At 39.4% G+C, this 18,029-nt stretch overlaps 1 protein-coding gene across 4 annotated transcripts in view; it reads left to right on the top strand.

Moving 5' to 3' along the window:
* Window positions 1-18,029, top strand: part of SETX (senataxin) — a 65,660-nt gene that overhangs the window by 30,982 nt on the left and 16,649 nt on the right. For all 4 annotated transcript variants that reach the window (XM_032478725.1, XM_032478724.1, XM_032478722.1 and 1 more), the window contains exons 12-19: window positions 4,004-4,177; window positions 6,212-6,444; window positions 7,515-7,682; window positions 8,223-8,373; window positions 13,205-13,306; window positions 13,523-13,638; window positions 15,393-15,464; window positions 17,232-17,381. In XM_032478725.1, coding sequence (XP_032334616.1) covers window positions 4,004-4,177; window positions 6,212-6,444; window positions 7,515-7,682; window positions 8,223-8,373; window positions 13,205-13,306; window positions 13,523-13,638; window positions 15,393-15,464; window positions 17,232-17,381 — 1,166 coding nt within the window. The remainder of the gene's footprint in view (window positions 1-4,003; window positions 4,178-6,211; window positions 6,445-7,514; window positions 7,683-8,222; window positions 8,374-13,204; window positions 13,307-13,522; window positions 13,639-15,392; window positions 15,465-17,231; window positions 17,382-18,029) is intronic.

The following is an 18,029-nucleotide window of genomic DNA, read 5'->3' as shown; positions in this document are numbered from 1 at the left end:
TTTAAGAAACTTCTCTGCTGTAGATCATAAATATATTATCAACATGTAAAACAGGTGTCAGCAAACTACAGCTTGCAGATCTGCCCCATATTCTGTTTTTATACTGCCCTAGAGTAAGGTTTTTACATTTTTTTAAAGGCTTTGGAAAAAAAGATGATGAATATGCAGCAGACACCATATGTGGCCTGCAGAGAAAAATCTGGCTCTTAACAGGAAGTTTGCCAACCCCTTTTCTAGAGTTCACTGCTTTGTCAACCTGGAATTGATTTTGTGCCCAAGTGAGACGTGGAGGTCATGTTTCGTTTTTTTCCTGATGGAGATGTAGTTATCCCAGTGCTGCGTACTGAAAAGATTATCCTTTTTCCATGCTCTGCACTGGCATGTTTATTGTAAATCTAGTGGCCATTGAATACAGTGGTCTTTTTCCGGGCTCCTTTTTCCTTCACTGGATTTTTTGCCTACCTTTATGCCCATATCACATGGTTTACTTACTTAGTCTGGCTTTATAATGAATTTTAATTAACGGGTCATCTTAACTTTGTTTTGCCTTAAAGAGCAGCTTAGCTGTTCTTGTTCCTTTGCATTCCCGTGTAAATTTTAAAGAAAAAAAATGTGGAACTTTGTTAAGAATTGACGTCTCTCTAATACTGAGTTTCTAATTCATGAATAAGATGTATTTCTTCAGTTATTTAGGTTTACTTTCAGTGGTGTTTTATAGTTTATGGAGAGGTTTTACAGATCATCATTGGTTAGATTTTTTAAAATGTGTTTGTAATTATGTGACTATCTCTAAAAGATATGGATGTAAAAATTCATAATAAATATTGCTAAAGTATTAACCATGATTCCTTAATATTAGATAGCTAGTCAGTGTTCAGATTTTCAGTTTCCTCATAAATAAAGTGTTTATTTCTTATTCAGTTAAGATCCAAATTAGGTCCACTCATTGACATTGGTTGATAATGTCTTTTTCAAGTGTAATTATTTCATTCATGTTTTTCCCCCTTTGTAATGAATTTATTGTATTTGAAGAAATTGAGTTGTTGATCCTGTGGAGTTACGGTCTATGTCTTGCCGATTGCGTCCCCCTGATGGTGTTTAGTATGTTTTTCTGTCCTCTATTTCTTGTAAATTGTTAGTTGGATCTAGAGGCTTAATCAGATTCATTTGATTTAATATTTTTGGCAGAACTATTTCATAGGTGGGGTGGGATGTTCCTTTATCAGGAGGTACTTGATCTCTGATTTCTCTTTTTTGTAATATTTATAGCTACTGATGCTTAATGCCTAGATAAGTTAATTTATTAAAGGATACAAAATGGTATTTTTATTTGATCATTTTTTCACTTACTAGCTATTCTCTATAAAGAGAAAGTTCTCTATTTTATTTGATTACTTAGTGGTATACTTTTATAAAGAAAGGTAGAATAAGGTCTTGACTCTTGACCAGTTTTCAAAATAATGAGTTAATTTACTGCAAGCACTGGTGTTGACCAGTGACCCTTTTAAAAAATTTTTCGTTATAAACACATGGACTTAAATATGCTTCCATTTCAGTCCTTTGTAATTGGCTTCTTCAGGTTGGCTCCTGAACCCTTTAGACAGGACCCTTCTAGTCTTTGAGAACTTTCTTGCCATCTCATGTAACCGATATCATTCATATTTTTTATCCCATATCTGAACTTGAAATTTTCTAAGTAGCCTTAGTATCTTTTGGTAGAAAGTGTTATTTTAGGATCAATATGGGCATGTTATATGCTATTAACAAGTAATACATGTAAATGTAAGATACAGAAAGGTTGAAAAAAAAAGCTTGGAGAAAGATACTCATTCAAACCCAACTAAAAGAAAACTTGTTTTGCTCTGTTAATATTAGACTAAATAGACTTTAAGGCAGAAAAGTATTATTTGAGATAAAAAGGGAGTATTTCACAATGTTAAGTTCAATTAACAGAAGATATGACGAATTTGAGTGCATGTATGTGCACCTAATAAAATATATAAAGAAAAAACTAATAGAACTGCAGTATGCTTTTTACATATACGTGAGATTTTTGAACCGTTAAATCAACAGAGGTGACTATAAAAAGCAAACCATAAAATGAAATACATCCACAGTACCTCCGTTATAAATAAATAAATAAACTTAATTACCTCCCCCCACCAAAAAAAAAAAAAACAAGAAATGCAGTAACAACAAATGAGCCTAATTATATACTAACTATTAACTTTCTTTTGATTTGGCTGAATACTCTAAAATTTTCTTTCCATTTTTAAAGTTTTCAGTTTTTCTTCTCTTTCAGTTTGGAAATTATACCCCAATTTATAGCTCTTTTGCTATTAAGTATTTAGTTAAAACTTATAATGTTCATGCTTGATTTATCAGAAGTGCATAGTTTTAATAGATATTTTAATTGTCTCTGTAGATAAGGAAAAAAATCTTTAAAAAAAAAAAAAACTTTAACTCTGTTAATCCCCATCCCAATAGTATATTATTGTTGTTATGTATTTTAATTCTATATTTTAACCTGTGTAAAACATTCTGTATGTATAGGTTCTGCATCCTTGGATTCAACCGTGGATTAAAGATATTTGGGAAAAAAATTCCAGAAAAACTTGAATTTGCTGTGCATCAACATCTGTTTACATACCACTTCTGTTGGACTTACAAGTCTGCACATAGCATTGCGTTGTGTTAGGTATTATAGGTGATCTAGAGACGTTAAAGTATGCAGGAGGGTGTGCCTGAGCCATAGGACATACTGTGCCATTTTATGTAAGACACTTGAGCATCTCAGGATTTTGGTGTCCGACGGGGGACCCAGTTCCCCACAGATACCAAGGGACGGCTATACTCAGTCGTGCCCTGTGCAGCCCTTTGTTTGTTTGTTTGTTGATTCTACCAGTTCATGTATTTGTTCTCTCCTTGTGCTTTGCATAATGTGTTGGTCATTGTCTCTGGAAGGTTATGTAAAAATAATCTTGAGGCCTAGCATGATGCTGTCTTCTTCCAGAGAGGCTTTTCCTTTGCTCTGCCAGGATTCTGGGAGCAGTAGCAATGTGGGATCATCTTAATCCTGTTTAAAGGACTGAGCTTTCCTGAAGTACTCAGGTGAAGTGAAGCTGGTCTGCAGCCCATGCAAAGGCCAGTTTACTCCTGCTTCTTCCTCGGGTGTCGTCCTTCCGGTCCCAGCCTGAAGCAGGGGGGCTACCAGGTGCCCACTCTCTGCAGGCCCTGGATGCCAACATTTGTGTTTTTTTTCTGTGTGCAAGGCCATCCCAGGTACGGCTCAGACTCCTGACTGCTACTCCCTGAATAGTTCAGATGTTTCTAGGGAAAACACTGGGCTGACCCCTGTGGATTTCCTCACTGTTCTGGTTCTCAATATAGTGATTTTTCATTGTTGTATTTGTTCTCTGATGCCTTCAAATAAGTATTTCTTACACGATGCATTTAAAAAAAATTTTTTTTGACTCTGTGGTTCAGTCTACCTAGTCCCCATACTTCATGCTTTAAATTTAGTTCAACACGCTGTTGCCGGATTTAGCTGCTTGTACTAAACTTTTTAATTTTAGTGATTGGCCTGTTTTCCCAGCCCCATTTGTTTTACTACTGTCCTTTTCCCCTTGTTTGAAATATCACCAATAGGCTAAGAATTCTTATATATACTTGTATCCGTTTCTGGAATTTCTCTTGGGATTTTGAAAGTAGGGAACAAAAATGAATGTTTCTTGATTAAAACCTAAGATAAACTTCAAGGACAGGAAATTTATTAGCTACTTTTGAATATTATGGTTTCATCTGTTTTTAAGAATAATTTTGTAATACCATATAATCAGTATTTGAAGGTGTTGACTGGCTTGGACTGCCATTTTGAAGTAATACAAAGTCCACTAGTGCTGTACACTTGCTTGACTTCATACGAGTTTCATATCCTTTCAGTAGGTAATCTTAAGTAAAACAGTTCTGTTAGAATTAATGCTGGTTTCTTATTGTTTTATAGTTTATCTTGAGGAATGTGAACTAGCTAAACAGCTTCATCCAAAGGAAAATGATTTGGTGTTCTTGGTTCCCGAAAGACTAAATGAAGAGAAGAAGGATCTACAGAGAAACTTTGTGCTGGATCCCCATGAATATCACTGTGGTTATGTTCATAAATTTCGCCGCACTTCAGTCAGTAAGTAAATAATGAGCGGGCGAAGGGACATCTGTCAGAAGCTCATCTTGTAATTTCCCTCTAAGTTAGGCTTTACTGGCCACGTGTTTGCTGGACATTTACCAGTTGTATATTTACTCTGGGTTTAACAGACCTGTATTTGCTGTACATTTATTTACCAGACCTGTATTTGCTCAGTTGATTACTTGCCATTCAGGGTCCTTTTTTAGTTTTTCTGGACTCAGCTGGAAAAGGCCCAGTATTTATTGCATTAGACTTATAATTTAAAAGCTTTCTTTTGTTATGTCTTCTCCTTCTAGTAAATTCCTTCATCTGTCAGTGTGTTTGTTACAAAACAGACAATGTGCAACCTGTTTGTTAAATCACATTCCAACCTTGGTTTTGTGGCTAATTGTTTCTGAGAAGGCCAAACTTACAACTCACTGTAAGGCAGCTGGAGGGGTTCGCTGTCTCCATCACTCCCATCCATTGCGTTGTGGGGGCTTCTCTCCCTAAGGTAACATAACAGAAGTTTTAGCTTGAACTTAAGGAGCACCACCTGTGCCCTACCTGGGCACATTTGTCATCTTTTCCCAAAGCCCTGCAAAATAGTAAAAATTACTCATTCCCTGCTCATTGGGAAGTCAGAGCTCAGGGATGTTAAGTAACTTATCCAGGGTCATCCTCAGTATTAAAAGATAGGTACATAATTGAAACCTGATTTTGTTTGGCTGCAAAGTCCACGTTCTTTGTTATATTCCAAGCTGCCTTTTTGACATTGCTGCTTTCTTAGTCTCTATTATATGAAGACAATATGATTTCATTATTCCTTTACCTTTTTGTGTTTTATCTTAAAAATTACAACAAAGCCCCTTAGAGCTCAGCATTGTGCTGCCTCATAACTGATGTGCCATATTTACTAACATAGGTGTGATCAGGGCGCAGGGCTTTGTGTAGAATGCGTTTAGAGGAGTAGCAAACGAGGATATGTGCCTTAATCTGTGCTTTAGACTCTTTCAAGTGGTTAATTTGCCAAATTTCTGTTTCTAAGGTAGCATCCTTCCCTGAACCCTTCTTGCATCCCACTCTCTGACGTCTCCATTTGGAGATAGATTAACCATTTCAAACCTACACCAAAAGGAATGCTTGATTTTCTGCCTGACATCTGCAGTTCCTTCAATTTTCCCATCTCAGTTAGCAGGGCTTCCAATCTTCCAGTTGCTCAGCCAAAAAACTTCAGCATCATCCACCTAATTCACCAGGAAATCGTCTTGACTCTTCCTTTGCAGTATATCCAAGATCCAGGCCCCACTTCTACTATTATGTCCTGGCGCACACTTCCACTAACTTTTGCCTGGATCCTACAGTGGCCTCTTAAGTGGTCTGTCTTTGCTTTTCCCATTGCGGTTTATTCTGTAGTCTGCAGTATGTGATTCTCTTAGTGTGTAACTTAGAGCATGTCTCTTCCCTCCACAGAATTGTCTCAGGTAGTGTTCAGAGTCCCTACTGGTCTACATAGTCCCATAAAGTGTGGCCCCACTCTACTCTGTCTTCTAGCTCGTTTCTCCCTACTTTTCCTTCCAGCCATTCTAGCCTTCTCCCTGTTCCTAAAATACTCTAGTCACATCTCTGCCTCGTGGTCTTTGCAGTTGCTGATTCTCCGCCTGTAACACACTTTCCCCAGGTCACGGCGTGGCTCACTCCCCTGTGTCAAGCATCGGCTCTGGTATTATCTTGATCAGGAAGGCCTTCCCTGACTGTCCTGCCCGCGGTAGTCCTCCCTCACATCCTGCATCCCTTTCTTGCCCCCTCTCTGCTGTCTTCATAGCACTTACATCCCCTGACACAGTCATTCATGTATCTGTCTCCCTCTGCAAAAAAATGACAGAAACATTGCCTGGCTCTTAGGAGGCATTCAGTAGATACTTGTTGAGTAAATTATTGATTTAGTATATAAAGTAACATGTTACAAAATACCAATTCTGAATAACCTGTTTAACTGGACACTGTTACTCACTGGTGACTGAAATGGCTTTTTCTCCTTCTTGGTAATAGTGCGTAATGGGAAGTCTGAGTGTTCCGTTTCCATCCAGACTCAAGATAACTTACCAGTCAGTTTAAGTGAATTCGTGAAATGTATTGTAATTAGCTCTCTAGTAACGACACAAAGGAAGTTGAAAGCCATGTCTTTGCTGAGTGGTCGGAACCAACTGGCCAGAGCCGTTCTGAATCCAAACCCCATGGACTTCTGTACAAAAGATTTACTAACTACAACATCTGAGAGAATTGTGAGTAATGATCATCTAATAACAGGAAAAGTTGGAACATTTCATGTCAGAATGTTGAAGCATCATGTTGTCTTTATCTATTACATGTTCCCTCATGTCTGCAACAAAGACATAGTCACCTTGTGTGCCCAGTGACATTGTTTAGTGCTTAGGTTTTTGATATTTCAAAGTATGTCTTTGTGTTGGGTTAGTCAGCTTTAGGAAAAAGGTAGAGTACGATAAGGAATTGAAAATATGATTGAAGAACAACATTAAAATGTTTGAGCATGCTACTTAAGTTTTTGTTTAGGTAATTACAGTTCAGGAGTAGGAGTTGATTTAGCGGAATTAATTTTGATTTTGAATGATCAATGGAAAATTGACTGGTATTGTCGCAGGTATGAAGATGAAGTTGTCATTTTGTGTGAACTCATATTTCTCATTGTAAGAGTTGTGTGTAAGATCCAGGAAGTTAACACAGAGTTAACACAGAGACAGGCACAAGGAAAGTAGTGCTTTTTGGACATCTGCTGTGTGTTAGGGTTTTCATGTGAGTTATTTCACCCAATTCTCACCCTTTTTAGGAATCCTAGACTTAATATATGACAAACACTGAAGCTCAGAGTTAGGAATTTAGAGATCTAGCTTGTGAATGAAACTGAGGTATAGACTCAGATCTGACCCAAAATCTATCTTCCTTCTACTATATCAGCTGTGTTAGTAAGAAAGAAAGTCTTGGAATGTTTTTTCTTTTACTGCGCAAGAAGAGAATTGACTAAAATGGGAAGAAACAGGAATAAATAGAAGAAAACTACGTAACAGTTTGTGATCATCTCTATAAGAATGTCAAATAAAAATACAGTTGTATTTGTAGGTGAACCGGAGCCTACAGACACTCATAATAAGTAACTTTATTTCCAGTAGTGAAAGTGGTTCTTAGATTAAAGGTCATTTTGGGGTCTGGACTGATCATAACCAGAGCTTCTGTCTGATAAAGATAAGGTGAAATTCAAACAGATGTTTTCCATTATCTCCCTCTCCTGCACCGCTGCAGGAGGAACAACTCATTCTCACTAATGTCTTTTGTATAGATCGCCTACTTAAGAGATTTCAACGAAGACCAAAAGAAAGCAATAGAAACTGCGTATGCCATGGTGAGACACTCCCCATCGGTTGCCAAGATCTGTCTGATTCATGGACCGCCTGGCACAGGAAAATCAAAAACCATTGTCGGCCTCCTGTACCGCTTGCTGACAGAGGTAGAGTCCGTGTGAGGGCATCAGTGCTGTCACTGAGTACTTCCTTTTGCTTCACTTGAATTAACTAACATTTACATGAGTACGAAAGTGCCTTTTCTCCTTCAATTTTGTGTATCTTTCTGATGTTGTGTGGAATTGTATCAGATAAAAGGGCGGCACAGGTGGAGAAGGTTATCAAATAAAAAGAGCAGAAAACGTTGTCTTGTGTGAAACTAATCCTAAGGGCTAGGATGGTGGTCTCCTGGCTTTATTGGAGGTCACGTCTAACACCAGGAAACCATCTTCATCTACATTTTGGTTGGATTGAGTGTTGAGTAAAATAAGTGGGTAGTAAGATAAGACTGAGGGAAGTTACGGTAACGTTCTATGCTAGAGTAATTTTCTAGTATCAGTTGAAGATACGGGCGCTTTTATTTACTTTTAACTATTTGTAAGGGGAACTTTGAATATACATGGAAGTAGCGGGTATAGCACTGCAGAATAGTGCTCACCAGTGTTTGTTTGTTTGTTTGTTTGTTTGGTGGCAAATTGTGGGACCAGAGGAGGGGACACTCAGATGAAAACTCCAATGCCAAGATCAAACAAAACCGTGTCCTTGTGTGCGCGCCTTCCAATGCAGCTGTTGATGAACTCATGAAAAAAATCATCCTCGAATTCAAAGAAAAATGTAAAGACAAGAAGAATCCTTTGGGTATGATACTAACATGGGCTTTTAATTTGTTTTTGCTTTTGTTTGCAGTGTTTAGCATGGGCAGCTTTGAATGACAAAGTGCAGGCCAATTCTGGTGGCCATTTCCACTTAAGGCTATGGACCACGTGTACTCACTGATTCGCTCAGCGAACATTACTGAGCATTTATTCTGTGCCAGGCACTGCATAAGTACTGAGGTTTCGACAGTGAAACCTTCAAAGCGTCAGCCTGATGAGGAAGTGGGTGGGCAGTTAAGTGCAAGGGTGCGAGCTGCATAACAGGGGTGAAGTGTGGGCTCTCTGCAACACCTAGAGCAGCCCTTGATTCCGTCGTGTGGTGGCCAGGCGAGGCTTTACAGAGGAAATGATGTCTGCGATGAAGCTTGAGGAACGAGTTAGGAGTCAGCCATTGCACGTGGGGTGGGGGCGGGGGAGCTCTAGTAGACGTTACTATAAACAAAAAGGAGCAGAAGCAAGAGAACCTCAGTTCAGTGTAACTAGAATTAGAACAAGCTCCATGAAGGCAGAGTTTTTTTAAATTTGTCCACTGCAGTAACCCCAGTGCTTAAAACAGTGCCTGGCACTCGGCTGGGCTGAGTAGATACTTAGTGACTCAAAAGCGGGAGCAGTCGTGGCTTATGGTTGCTGAGCGCTCCTTGTGTGTCAGTCATCTCAGAGTGATCCTGTGAGCCCGGTAACAACTGCCCTCACTGTCTGCGTTTTATAGGAGGACAAACTGAAGAGTTGAGGTGGAAAACATACATAGGGATAACTTTTTTCAGTACAGTTGACAGACGGTGAAACGCATTACCACGGGTGATTTCGGGTGCTCGAGTGAAGATGTGAGAGAATTTCTGTGTACTTAACGTTAGCACTCACTCTCACGCCTCCCGTTCTGAGTGGTGTGGTTGCAGCTCTGTATTAGACGATTCTTCCAAGCACGTATGTCTTGTCTTCCGTAACCATGTTCTGTTTTCCTTGAGCATACTTTAGTTAGGATTGGATTGGGCTGCAAATAATAGAGATTCCAAATAGTGGCTTAAATATGGTAGACGCTTCTTTCTTTCTTACTCAGAACCCAGAGATGGGCAGCTGAGGCATGGGACTGGTATGATGACTCTGCTTCAGAGAGTCTTCAGAGACTGGGGTCCTTTCATCTTGTTTCTCCACCACGTGTGACCTCTGTTCCTTAGTGCACCTCATGGTCAGAAATGGCTGCTCCAGCTCCAGTAATCACATGCATTGAGTATAAGTAAAAGACGAAGAAAGGGGCAAAGGGACTAGCCATACTTTAAGAAAAGTTTCTAGACCCTGCCAGAAACACCTCTGCTTATTTCCTTTTGGCCAGAACTTACTCCCATGGCCACACCCACTGGTGTGAGAGGCTGGGACATGTCACCTTTCTTCTGAGGGATCACACACGTTTGTCCTTTTACTACATGTGCTTTACCTGCATATAAAATTCATTTGCTGTTGAAACTTACATTATCAACCTGCAACTTTTTTACTCACCGTGTTTGTGAGATTTATGATTTTATGTATCGCTATATATTGATATAGTCTTTCATATTAACTGCTATAAGGTATTTAATTGTATGAGTGCACAGTTTGCTCCTTATCTATTGATAGAATTTTTTTTCCTGTTTTTTGTTATTTCAAACTGTATTGCAGTGAGCGTTCCTACACTTGTGCATGTTTCTCCACTGCGGGTGTGAAAACATTCACTACGCTGAATAAATGAATTGTGTGTTGCAGACAGTTAAAGGGAGCGCACTGAAGTCAGGGTTCTCACTCGTGTCTATTGTGTGTTCGTGCAGCCTTCTAGGGCAGTGCTTTTCAAACTATGGCTTGTGACCTGTTAGTGGATTGTCAGATCAGTTTAGGGACACCAGAACCAGCACAGTTAAACAAGGTAAAGTAGAACAGAAGAGAACAGAAAAGATCAGAGTCTGGGTAGTGTGAGGGGTTAGTACTGTTTTGTGAAACCTGTTTTACTGGGGAGGTGTGTGAGTGTACTGGCTTTCAATGTGAAGAATACTTCAACTATAGTTCAAGGTCAGAAGAGTTTATAAAGACACTGGTCTGTATACCTGGAAGTGAAAATGTTGGGTTGAAGGATTTGTGCATCCTCAGTTTTCTAGATAGTGCCAAATTCTTCTTGAAAGTGGTTGTATCAAATTGCACGCCCAAGAACAGTCTTTGTGGGGGGGGGTGCAGTATTCACTCCCCCCCTCTGACTGAAGGAGGGGGATAAGTGCTTCTGCAGGTGTGTGTTGACCACACGACAAGGCCAGGACTTGGACTGGGCCAGCAAGCGTCCAGGTTGGAGTTTTATTTTAGTTTTTTGGTTAGAAAACAGTGTCTGACAGTAAAGAGAGCTTTTTTCTTCTTTTTCAGTACTTTTAGTTGTTTTTTTTTTCCGGGGGGGGTAATTATGTTTGTTTGTTTGTTTATCTATTTTTAGAGGAGGCACTGGGGATTGAACCCAGGACCCTGTGCATGCCGAGCATGCGCTCTACCACTTGAGCTATACCCTCCCCCTTCAGTACTTTTATTTCCACCTCTTTTCACTACTTCCAGTGGTCCTGGGTGTCCTTTAAAAGGAAATGCCTCAGACATCTAACCGTTAAGTTTGATGTTTGTTTTTGGAGTTTGGTGTGTCCCCTTTATCGGGTTAAAGAAGTTCCCTTCTCATTAAGAGTTTTTTAATGAATTGGTATTGAATTTTATTGCATGCATTTTTTTATCCGTTGAAATGGTAATGAAGCTAGTTTTTAACCTGTTAAAGGTGATAAATTACAGTGCTTTTCTAATGTTACAATATCTTTGATTCCTAGAATAAGGTCACCTTGGTTGTGTATAATTTTTTTTTTAACACATTGCTGGATTGCTGATGTTTTATGCAGGATTTTTAAAATGAATATTCATAAATGAGGCCAGCCTGTAATTTTTCTTTGTCATATCTTTGTTTGGTTTTAGTATTGAAGTTATGCAGACTTTAAAAATGAAGTTATTCAGATATTTATTTGGAATATTTTGTATGAGACAGAATACCTGTTCTTGGAAGGGTAATTTGTTTTTAGTGTTGTTTTGTTTGGGGAGTTTTTGTTTTGGTGGGGTTTTTTTCTTTTTTTGTCTGTTTTTTTGACAGATGGCTAAGTTTCTATCTGCTGTCTAAATGTAGTTATTCTTGGTCTGTTCAAGGTTTCTAGACTTGAGTGAGTTTTGCTAATTCGTATTTTTCAAGAAGAATTTTCACTTTATCTTAGGTTTTCAAATACACTGGTATAAAGTTCATTATTCCCATTTTAAAAATCTCAGCTATTTTGGTTGAGTCACCTTTGTCATTCTCTGTATTACATGTTTAGTCTCTAAATCCACATGTGGCATGGGCCCACGGTGAGGGAGTCTAGAAGAAAATTACTTCTTTCCCAGCTAAGCCCAGGCCAAGGTCGAGCCCCGTCTTTTCCACCCCTCCACTCCTTCCAGGCCCCTTTGCTTTCTAATCCAGGTCTAATCCAGGTCCCCATTATAAAATTTCTGTATCTTTCTTGGATGGTAGCTTTGCCACTGTAGACATTTGTCAAACTATGGAACTAAAAATTTTTTAATCTGTGCATTTTATTATGTATAAATTGAAGAACAGCTAAGCACCTAGACAGTGAGCAGCCATCACCCCCTTCCCTCAGGGGAGGCCACAGCATTTCAGGGGCTTTCAGCACTGGTTTTCAGCTTTCTCTTTGTTTTTGGCCCCTAGGAATTTCTCGTACATTCTTAGGAGCTCACCCTGCAATTTAAAGGATGTCTGTTTTAATTTCTGGAGCAGTTTTAGGTGTTTATAGTGAGTGAGTTTCCAAATAATCTCATGTACCTCCTGGTAGAAACACAAGTTAGCAGTTTTGAAACTTTCAAGTAAATGTTGGCCAGAGAAGATGGCTTCAGATTTAGAAAAATGAGCTGAACTAGGAACAAAAACATGTGTAGACAACTGTATAGTAAGTCATTTATTCATTCATTTGTTCAACACATATTTATTGTACTTCTTACCTGCCAGCTGCTGGACTAGGCAGTGACCAAAACAAAACCCTGTTCGTAAGGGACTTGGATTCAGGGGAGGAGGTAGACAGTAGCAAGCATGTGATGTGTCAGGCTGGGGTACGTCTGCGTGATGACTGTAGTCTAATTCAGCGATGCAGTGAGAGGTTTTTAGATTAAGTAATATTAGCTGAAATTTGCTAATCTAAAATTAAAATGTGTTTAGTAAACCAGTTAAATGATGTTGACAGTTTTGGAATTGCCATACTCCAGAATTTCCAGCATCTAATGTCCCTTAGATCCTGGAGTGGCATTATGATGTAGAGCAGAGATTCAGAAACTTGGTTCTGAGTATTCTGCAGAAAAGGATGTGATGGTCAAGATTCAGTTTTAGAAATCCACACGTATATTAATAAATAAAAGTCTTTATTTTTGAAATAACCTATGGTAAAGAAATCTGTTTTATTTTAACCCTCCATTTCCCAGATAAATTTTACTATGGAGTGTTGTATAGAACATAGTTTGAGAAACAATAGAATCTCAACTCTGCAACGTACTGTTTATGCAACCTCACTAGCTTTTATTAGGTAGAAATAAGTCCTTGCTTTATAACGTTGTTCTGAATAATATCTAAAATAATGTGTAGGAAGCCTCTAGTATAGTTTCAGGTGTCTGGTTGATTAATAGTTCATGTTAGCAGCCTTCTCTGATACTTAATATACTTGCTTAGAAATAGATATTATGTGCAGAGATTGGCAGTGTTCTTATTAATGTCTAAGTGTGACTTTTATCAACAGGAAACTGTGGAGATATAAATTTAGTACGTCTGGGTCCAGAGAAGTCTATTAATAATGAGGTCCTAAAATTCAGTTTGGACAGCCAAGTTAACCACCGAATGAGTAAGTACTGAGTCAGGTACCTGCTAATGTTACCTCTGTTTTCTTACGTGTGGTCGAAAATGGCCTGGGCATTAAAGGTAATTTGGAGACCCTAGAAACAATCTAGGAGACCCTCGAAACTAGCTTTGGAAACTAGTGTTTCTTCTCACTGTGTGTGCACGTGTGTGTGTGTTGAAATTAGCATATCATTCATTTCCCCCCCCCCTTTTGTTTTAGAAAAAGAATTACCTTCCCATGTTCAGGAGATGCACAGAAGGAAGGAATATCTAGACCGTCAGCTGGATGAGCTTTCCCGCCGGCGTGCGTTGTGCCGAGGGGGGCGGGAAGTACAGGTATCTAAATGCTTCTTGGTCAGTGTTTTTAAATAACTCATAGATAAAGTAGTTGATGAGTATTTGATACCATTCTTTCATTGTGGAATAGCATAATTTGTGTATAAAAATGTATGCAAAAATTGTGTCTTACATCAGGAGTTACAAACTTTTCTTGAAAAGGACAAGATGGTAAGTATCTTAGACTTTGCAGGCTATGTGGAGTCTGTTTCAACCACTCAGCTCTCCTCTTGAAGCGTGAAAACAGTGATTCATAATCTGTAAACAGGGGTGTGGCTGTGTTCCGATAAAACTTTATGAAAACAGATGAGTTGAGTTTAGCCCGCAGGCTCAGTTGGCTGTTGCTTGCCTTATCTGAAAGCCATACTAATTTTGTTAGGTATCTTTCAGTTGCAAGTTAAAAACCCAATTCAACTTAAGTTGTACCAAAAGGAAATTAACTGGTTCATGTACCTGGGGAATCTGGAAGTGGATTAATTTTTCAGCATGGCTGGATCCAGAGGCTCAAATGATGTCATTTCTCCACCCCTTGATTTTTCCCGTGAGTCATCCATTTTTTCTCCTGCGTCCACCATCCCAGCTTAGAAAAACTGTCTGAAGAGGTCTCTCTCCCAGTATCCATGCATCAGTTTTAACAAAGGACTCTGATTAGTCCCTGGAGGATGCAAGCAGGTCTAATCCCTATTTTTAAGGGAATGAGTGCTGTGATTTACCAGGCCTGTATTAAATGCCTATTCCTGTGGCCAGAGGAATGACTGGGGAGCAATTGATAACCTCATTTGACCTCCTAGATGAGTGGAGGGTTGGATGCTAAGCAGACAGACAGAGCATACCTGCAGTACATGGGACAGAACTGAATCTTTACAGAGTGTTAAGAATGTGTCAACAAAAGGTTCATGCTGTACAGTGCAGGGAACTGTATTCAATATCTTGTAGTACCTTATGGTGAAAAAGAATATGAAAATCAATATGTTTGTGTGAGGTGATACCTCATTGTGGTTTTGATTTGCATTTCTCTTAATTAGCGATACTGAGCATCTTATGTGCCTATTGGCCTTCTGTATGTCTTCATTGGAGAAATGTCTGTTTAGGTCTTCTGCCTAGTTTTTGATTGGGTTGTTTGTGGGGGTTTTTTGTTGTTGTTGTTACTGAGTTGTATTCACAGGTCTTGAAGGAAGTACAAGGCATGCCTTATGACAGGGAGGCCAGACAGAGTGCGGACAGAGAGAGGCAGGACCTGGGCGCACGCCTTTGTTAGAGCCCATGGGTGGAGTGCTTTAGGGTTCCCGGGCTGAGGCTGGATTGGTCAGCTTTAACCAAAAGAGCAGGAGTTTGGTGAGCTGCTTGGAGGGCCTTATCTAAGGAAGGTCTTTTCTAAGGGGCATGTAAGGGGAAGGCGTGAAAGGCAGGGGAGACTAGATCACAAGAGCATGCATTTGCTTGTGACTCTGCGTGCTGCTGTCTGGGGCCTAACTGAGCTTGAAGAGGCTGGCGTCATTTTAAGGTCTCCGCAGGCCGCTCGTCCAGAGTGGCTGCCAGGGCAGTGACAGCATGGAGCGGCTTGGCTGAGCGCTGACGTGCGGCAGCACAGGAGCGTCACATCAGGACTTCACTGGTACAGAGAGAGGCACCGGCTGAGTAAGCTTTTCGTTAATAAAGTATAGGCACACCCTTTAGAAATGCGAGGCAGTCTGTTGGAAAGCATTTTAAAATGCTTAGTTTGATTCTAATGATGGCATTCTGATTTTTTCCAGAGGCAAGAATTAGATGAAAAAATTGTCGAAGTTTCAAAAGAAAGGCAGGAACTTGCTTCTAAAATTAAAGAGGTAAGTAGTTAACCTGTAACATTTTCCCTGTTCTTCTTTTCTTTTTCTTTCTTTCCTTTTTTTTTTTTAATTATGAACTGGTTCAGACAACCTATGGTCTTTTCTCAATTACATTTTAAAATTTTTTATTATGAAAAATTTCAAACATATACAAAAGTGGAGAAAATGGTGTAATTACAGATATGTTTAAACAGGTTTTTTTTTAAGCCTGATAGTGAATTCTTATTACTGCCTGAGATTTCTAAGAAAGAGGTGATTATAAAATTTTCCTTTTCTAGGTCTGGCTGAATGTTTCTAAAACTCCTGTCTACTGAACTGCTCTGCTTCTCCCCTCCCCGCACAATTGTGTTATTTATCTTCAGATTAATAATTAATGAAACTAGGTTTGTAGGTTTTCTCTGTTAAAAAGAAAAAGAAAACACTTGTCTGAATTCAAGTAGGATTTGGCACAAGAAAATACAAGTACCTTGCTCTCAATTTTTGGGTGAAATCATGAACTCTTTTTTTCTTGTTTTTTATCATAAGAATCCTTCTATAATATGTATAACTTTTTCCCCAGTATTCTTTGGATATAAAAATGTCAACTGAGATTTAGAGTGGTGATGCTAGGATGAGCCAGGTGTATACCCTCACCACCAGAATGCAGCCCTAATAAAATGAATCCAGAGTCAGGGAGAGGGGTTGATATCCACTGGTAATGGTATTTGTATTTTTGCCCTGAGATTTTTTCTCTTGAGCACATTATTAGCCTTCTCTGTGTGGCTGAATAAACATAGTTAAATTTAATGCATATTTTCATTAGCAGTTTGTTTATTTAAATTAAAAATTACATGGGAAGCTTTTTATTGAAATTTTAAACTGAGCCCAAAATTAATTTTCCTAAATTCAAGCACAGTGTCCGTGTCTACAGGTATTGTGAGTTTTGCTGCTCACCACATTGTTCTGTGGGCCATTCAGTTAGTTGTCCTTGGCAGTTTCACTCATTAGATGGCTGACGGGGAGTACGTGACAGTGCTTCAGCGTGTCAGCACTGGAAGACTGCAGGCACCACCCTCTTCCTAAAGCTCACGTACAGCCTCGGAGTCCGTGGTTGAATATCTCATGTGTTCAGGGATATTTCACTGCTACTTTTCAGGAGCAGGAATAGGCAAACCAGATCTCTGATGAGAAAACTAGTTTATTAATTTGAACACTAAACGGTATACATTGTGAGGTGTCATTCACGCTGTCAGTCTCCATCACAGTTTATGCTACTACATGTGTAGACCAGGGTGGTTTTTCTTACTGTGGGAGTAGAATGCTCATCAGTTTCACAGGCATTTTTGTTAGTACTAGCCTTATTTAAAAAAAAAGAACATTGTTACGTACTTAAAAACTCAGGAAAAGGTGTGTTGAAGCTTAGTTCTGATCCTGGTTTCATGCAGGTGAGTGCTTCATAACTCAGTAGAATTATTTAATCTCATTCTGATACCTTCCCACATAAGAATTGTAATCTACTTTGACCAAATTAAATCTTGAATGAATTTTTCTAAATGTGCTTAAATCATGTTCTAAGATTAGACTCCACTGCAAAGCACAGTGTTCTTTCTGGTGACTTCTGATTATCTTGAATGCTTCTGCTGTTTTCTAGATTTGAGGTTCCCCCCAGCATTTATTAGATACAATTCTGTCACATAATAAATAGTGGGTGTTTTATAATGAAAAATAGGCCTGTTGTAGTCAAGAGTGTATATACAACTGAATGTTGATTAACTTCTATTTTGTTAGGTTCAAGGACGCCCACAGAAAACACAGAGCATCATCATTTTGGAGTCCCACATCATCTGCTGCACGCTGAGTACGAGCGGTGGTTTACTGCTCGAGTCTGCTTTTCGTGGCCAAGGGGGTGTCCCCTTCAGTTGTGTCATTGTCGATGAGGTCAGTGAGCAGTCGGCCTGGTGCTGTAAAGAGTAAGTCTTAGGCGAAGAGTGGCGGCCGGGGTGTTGACAGCGTGGTCTTTCTGCATCTGGTTTTCCCTGCCGTTGCATGCGTATCCTCTTACGTTGAAATACGCTTCTGCTGACCCGCCACGGTAAAAACTGCTTTTCCAGCATTAGGATTATGGACTCAAGGTGTCCCTCCCAAGGATTATCATGCTCCTGCTTGAAATATCTCTGGTTACCTTTTTAGGCATTTTTTTTCTTTTGATTAAAGACAGATTAATTTAGGGAGATACATACTGCATAAAGTGTAGGCTTTTCAAAGGGCAAGAAGAAGGCAAGGAAAGAGGCGTGGAAGTTGGGTGCTCAGATTAAAGTAAAAGTGGGTGCACAGTCCTGAGACAGAGTGCGGGCCATCTCTGAAGAGGAGGGAGCGAAAAAGGCTTGAAGCATTTTTAATATAACTTTGGACAGCTCTGAGCCACCATATTTTCATCCTTTATTCCTAGTTTATTCACTGAGCAAACATGTACTGGTTATTTACTGTTTGCCAGAACATAGGGCCCAGAAGACAAAAGAGACGGAAAATGAGGTACAGAGAACCAACCCACCCAGGAGATCTAAGCTCCAGGATTCACCAAAATGA

Source organism: Camelus ferus, chromosome 4 (genome assembly GCF_009834535.1).
Source record: "Camelus ferus isolate YT-003-E chromosome 4, BCGSAC_Cfer_1.0, whole genome shotgun sequence".
Taxonomy (NCBI): Eukaryota; Metazoa; Chordata; class Mammalia; order Artiodactyla; family Camelidae; genus Camelus; species Camelus ferus.
This window is presented reverse-complemented; position numbering and strand designations above follow the sequence as displayed.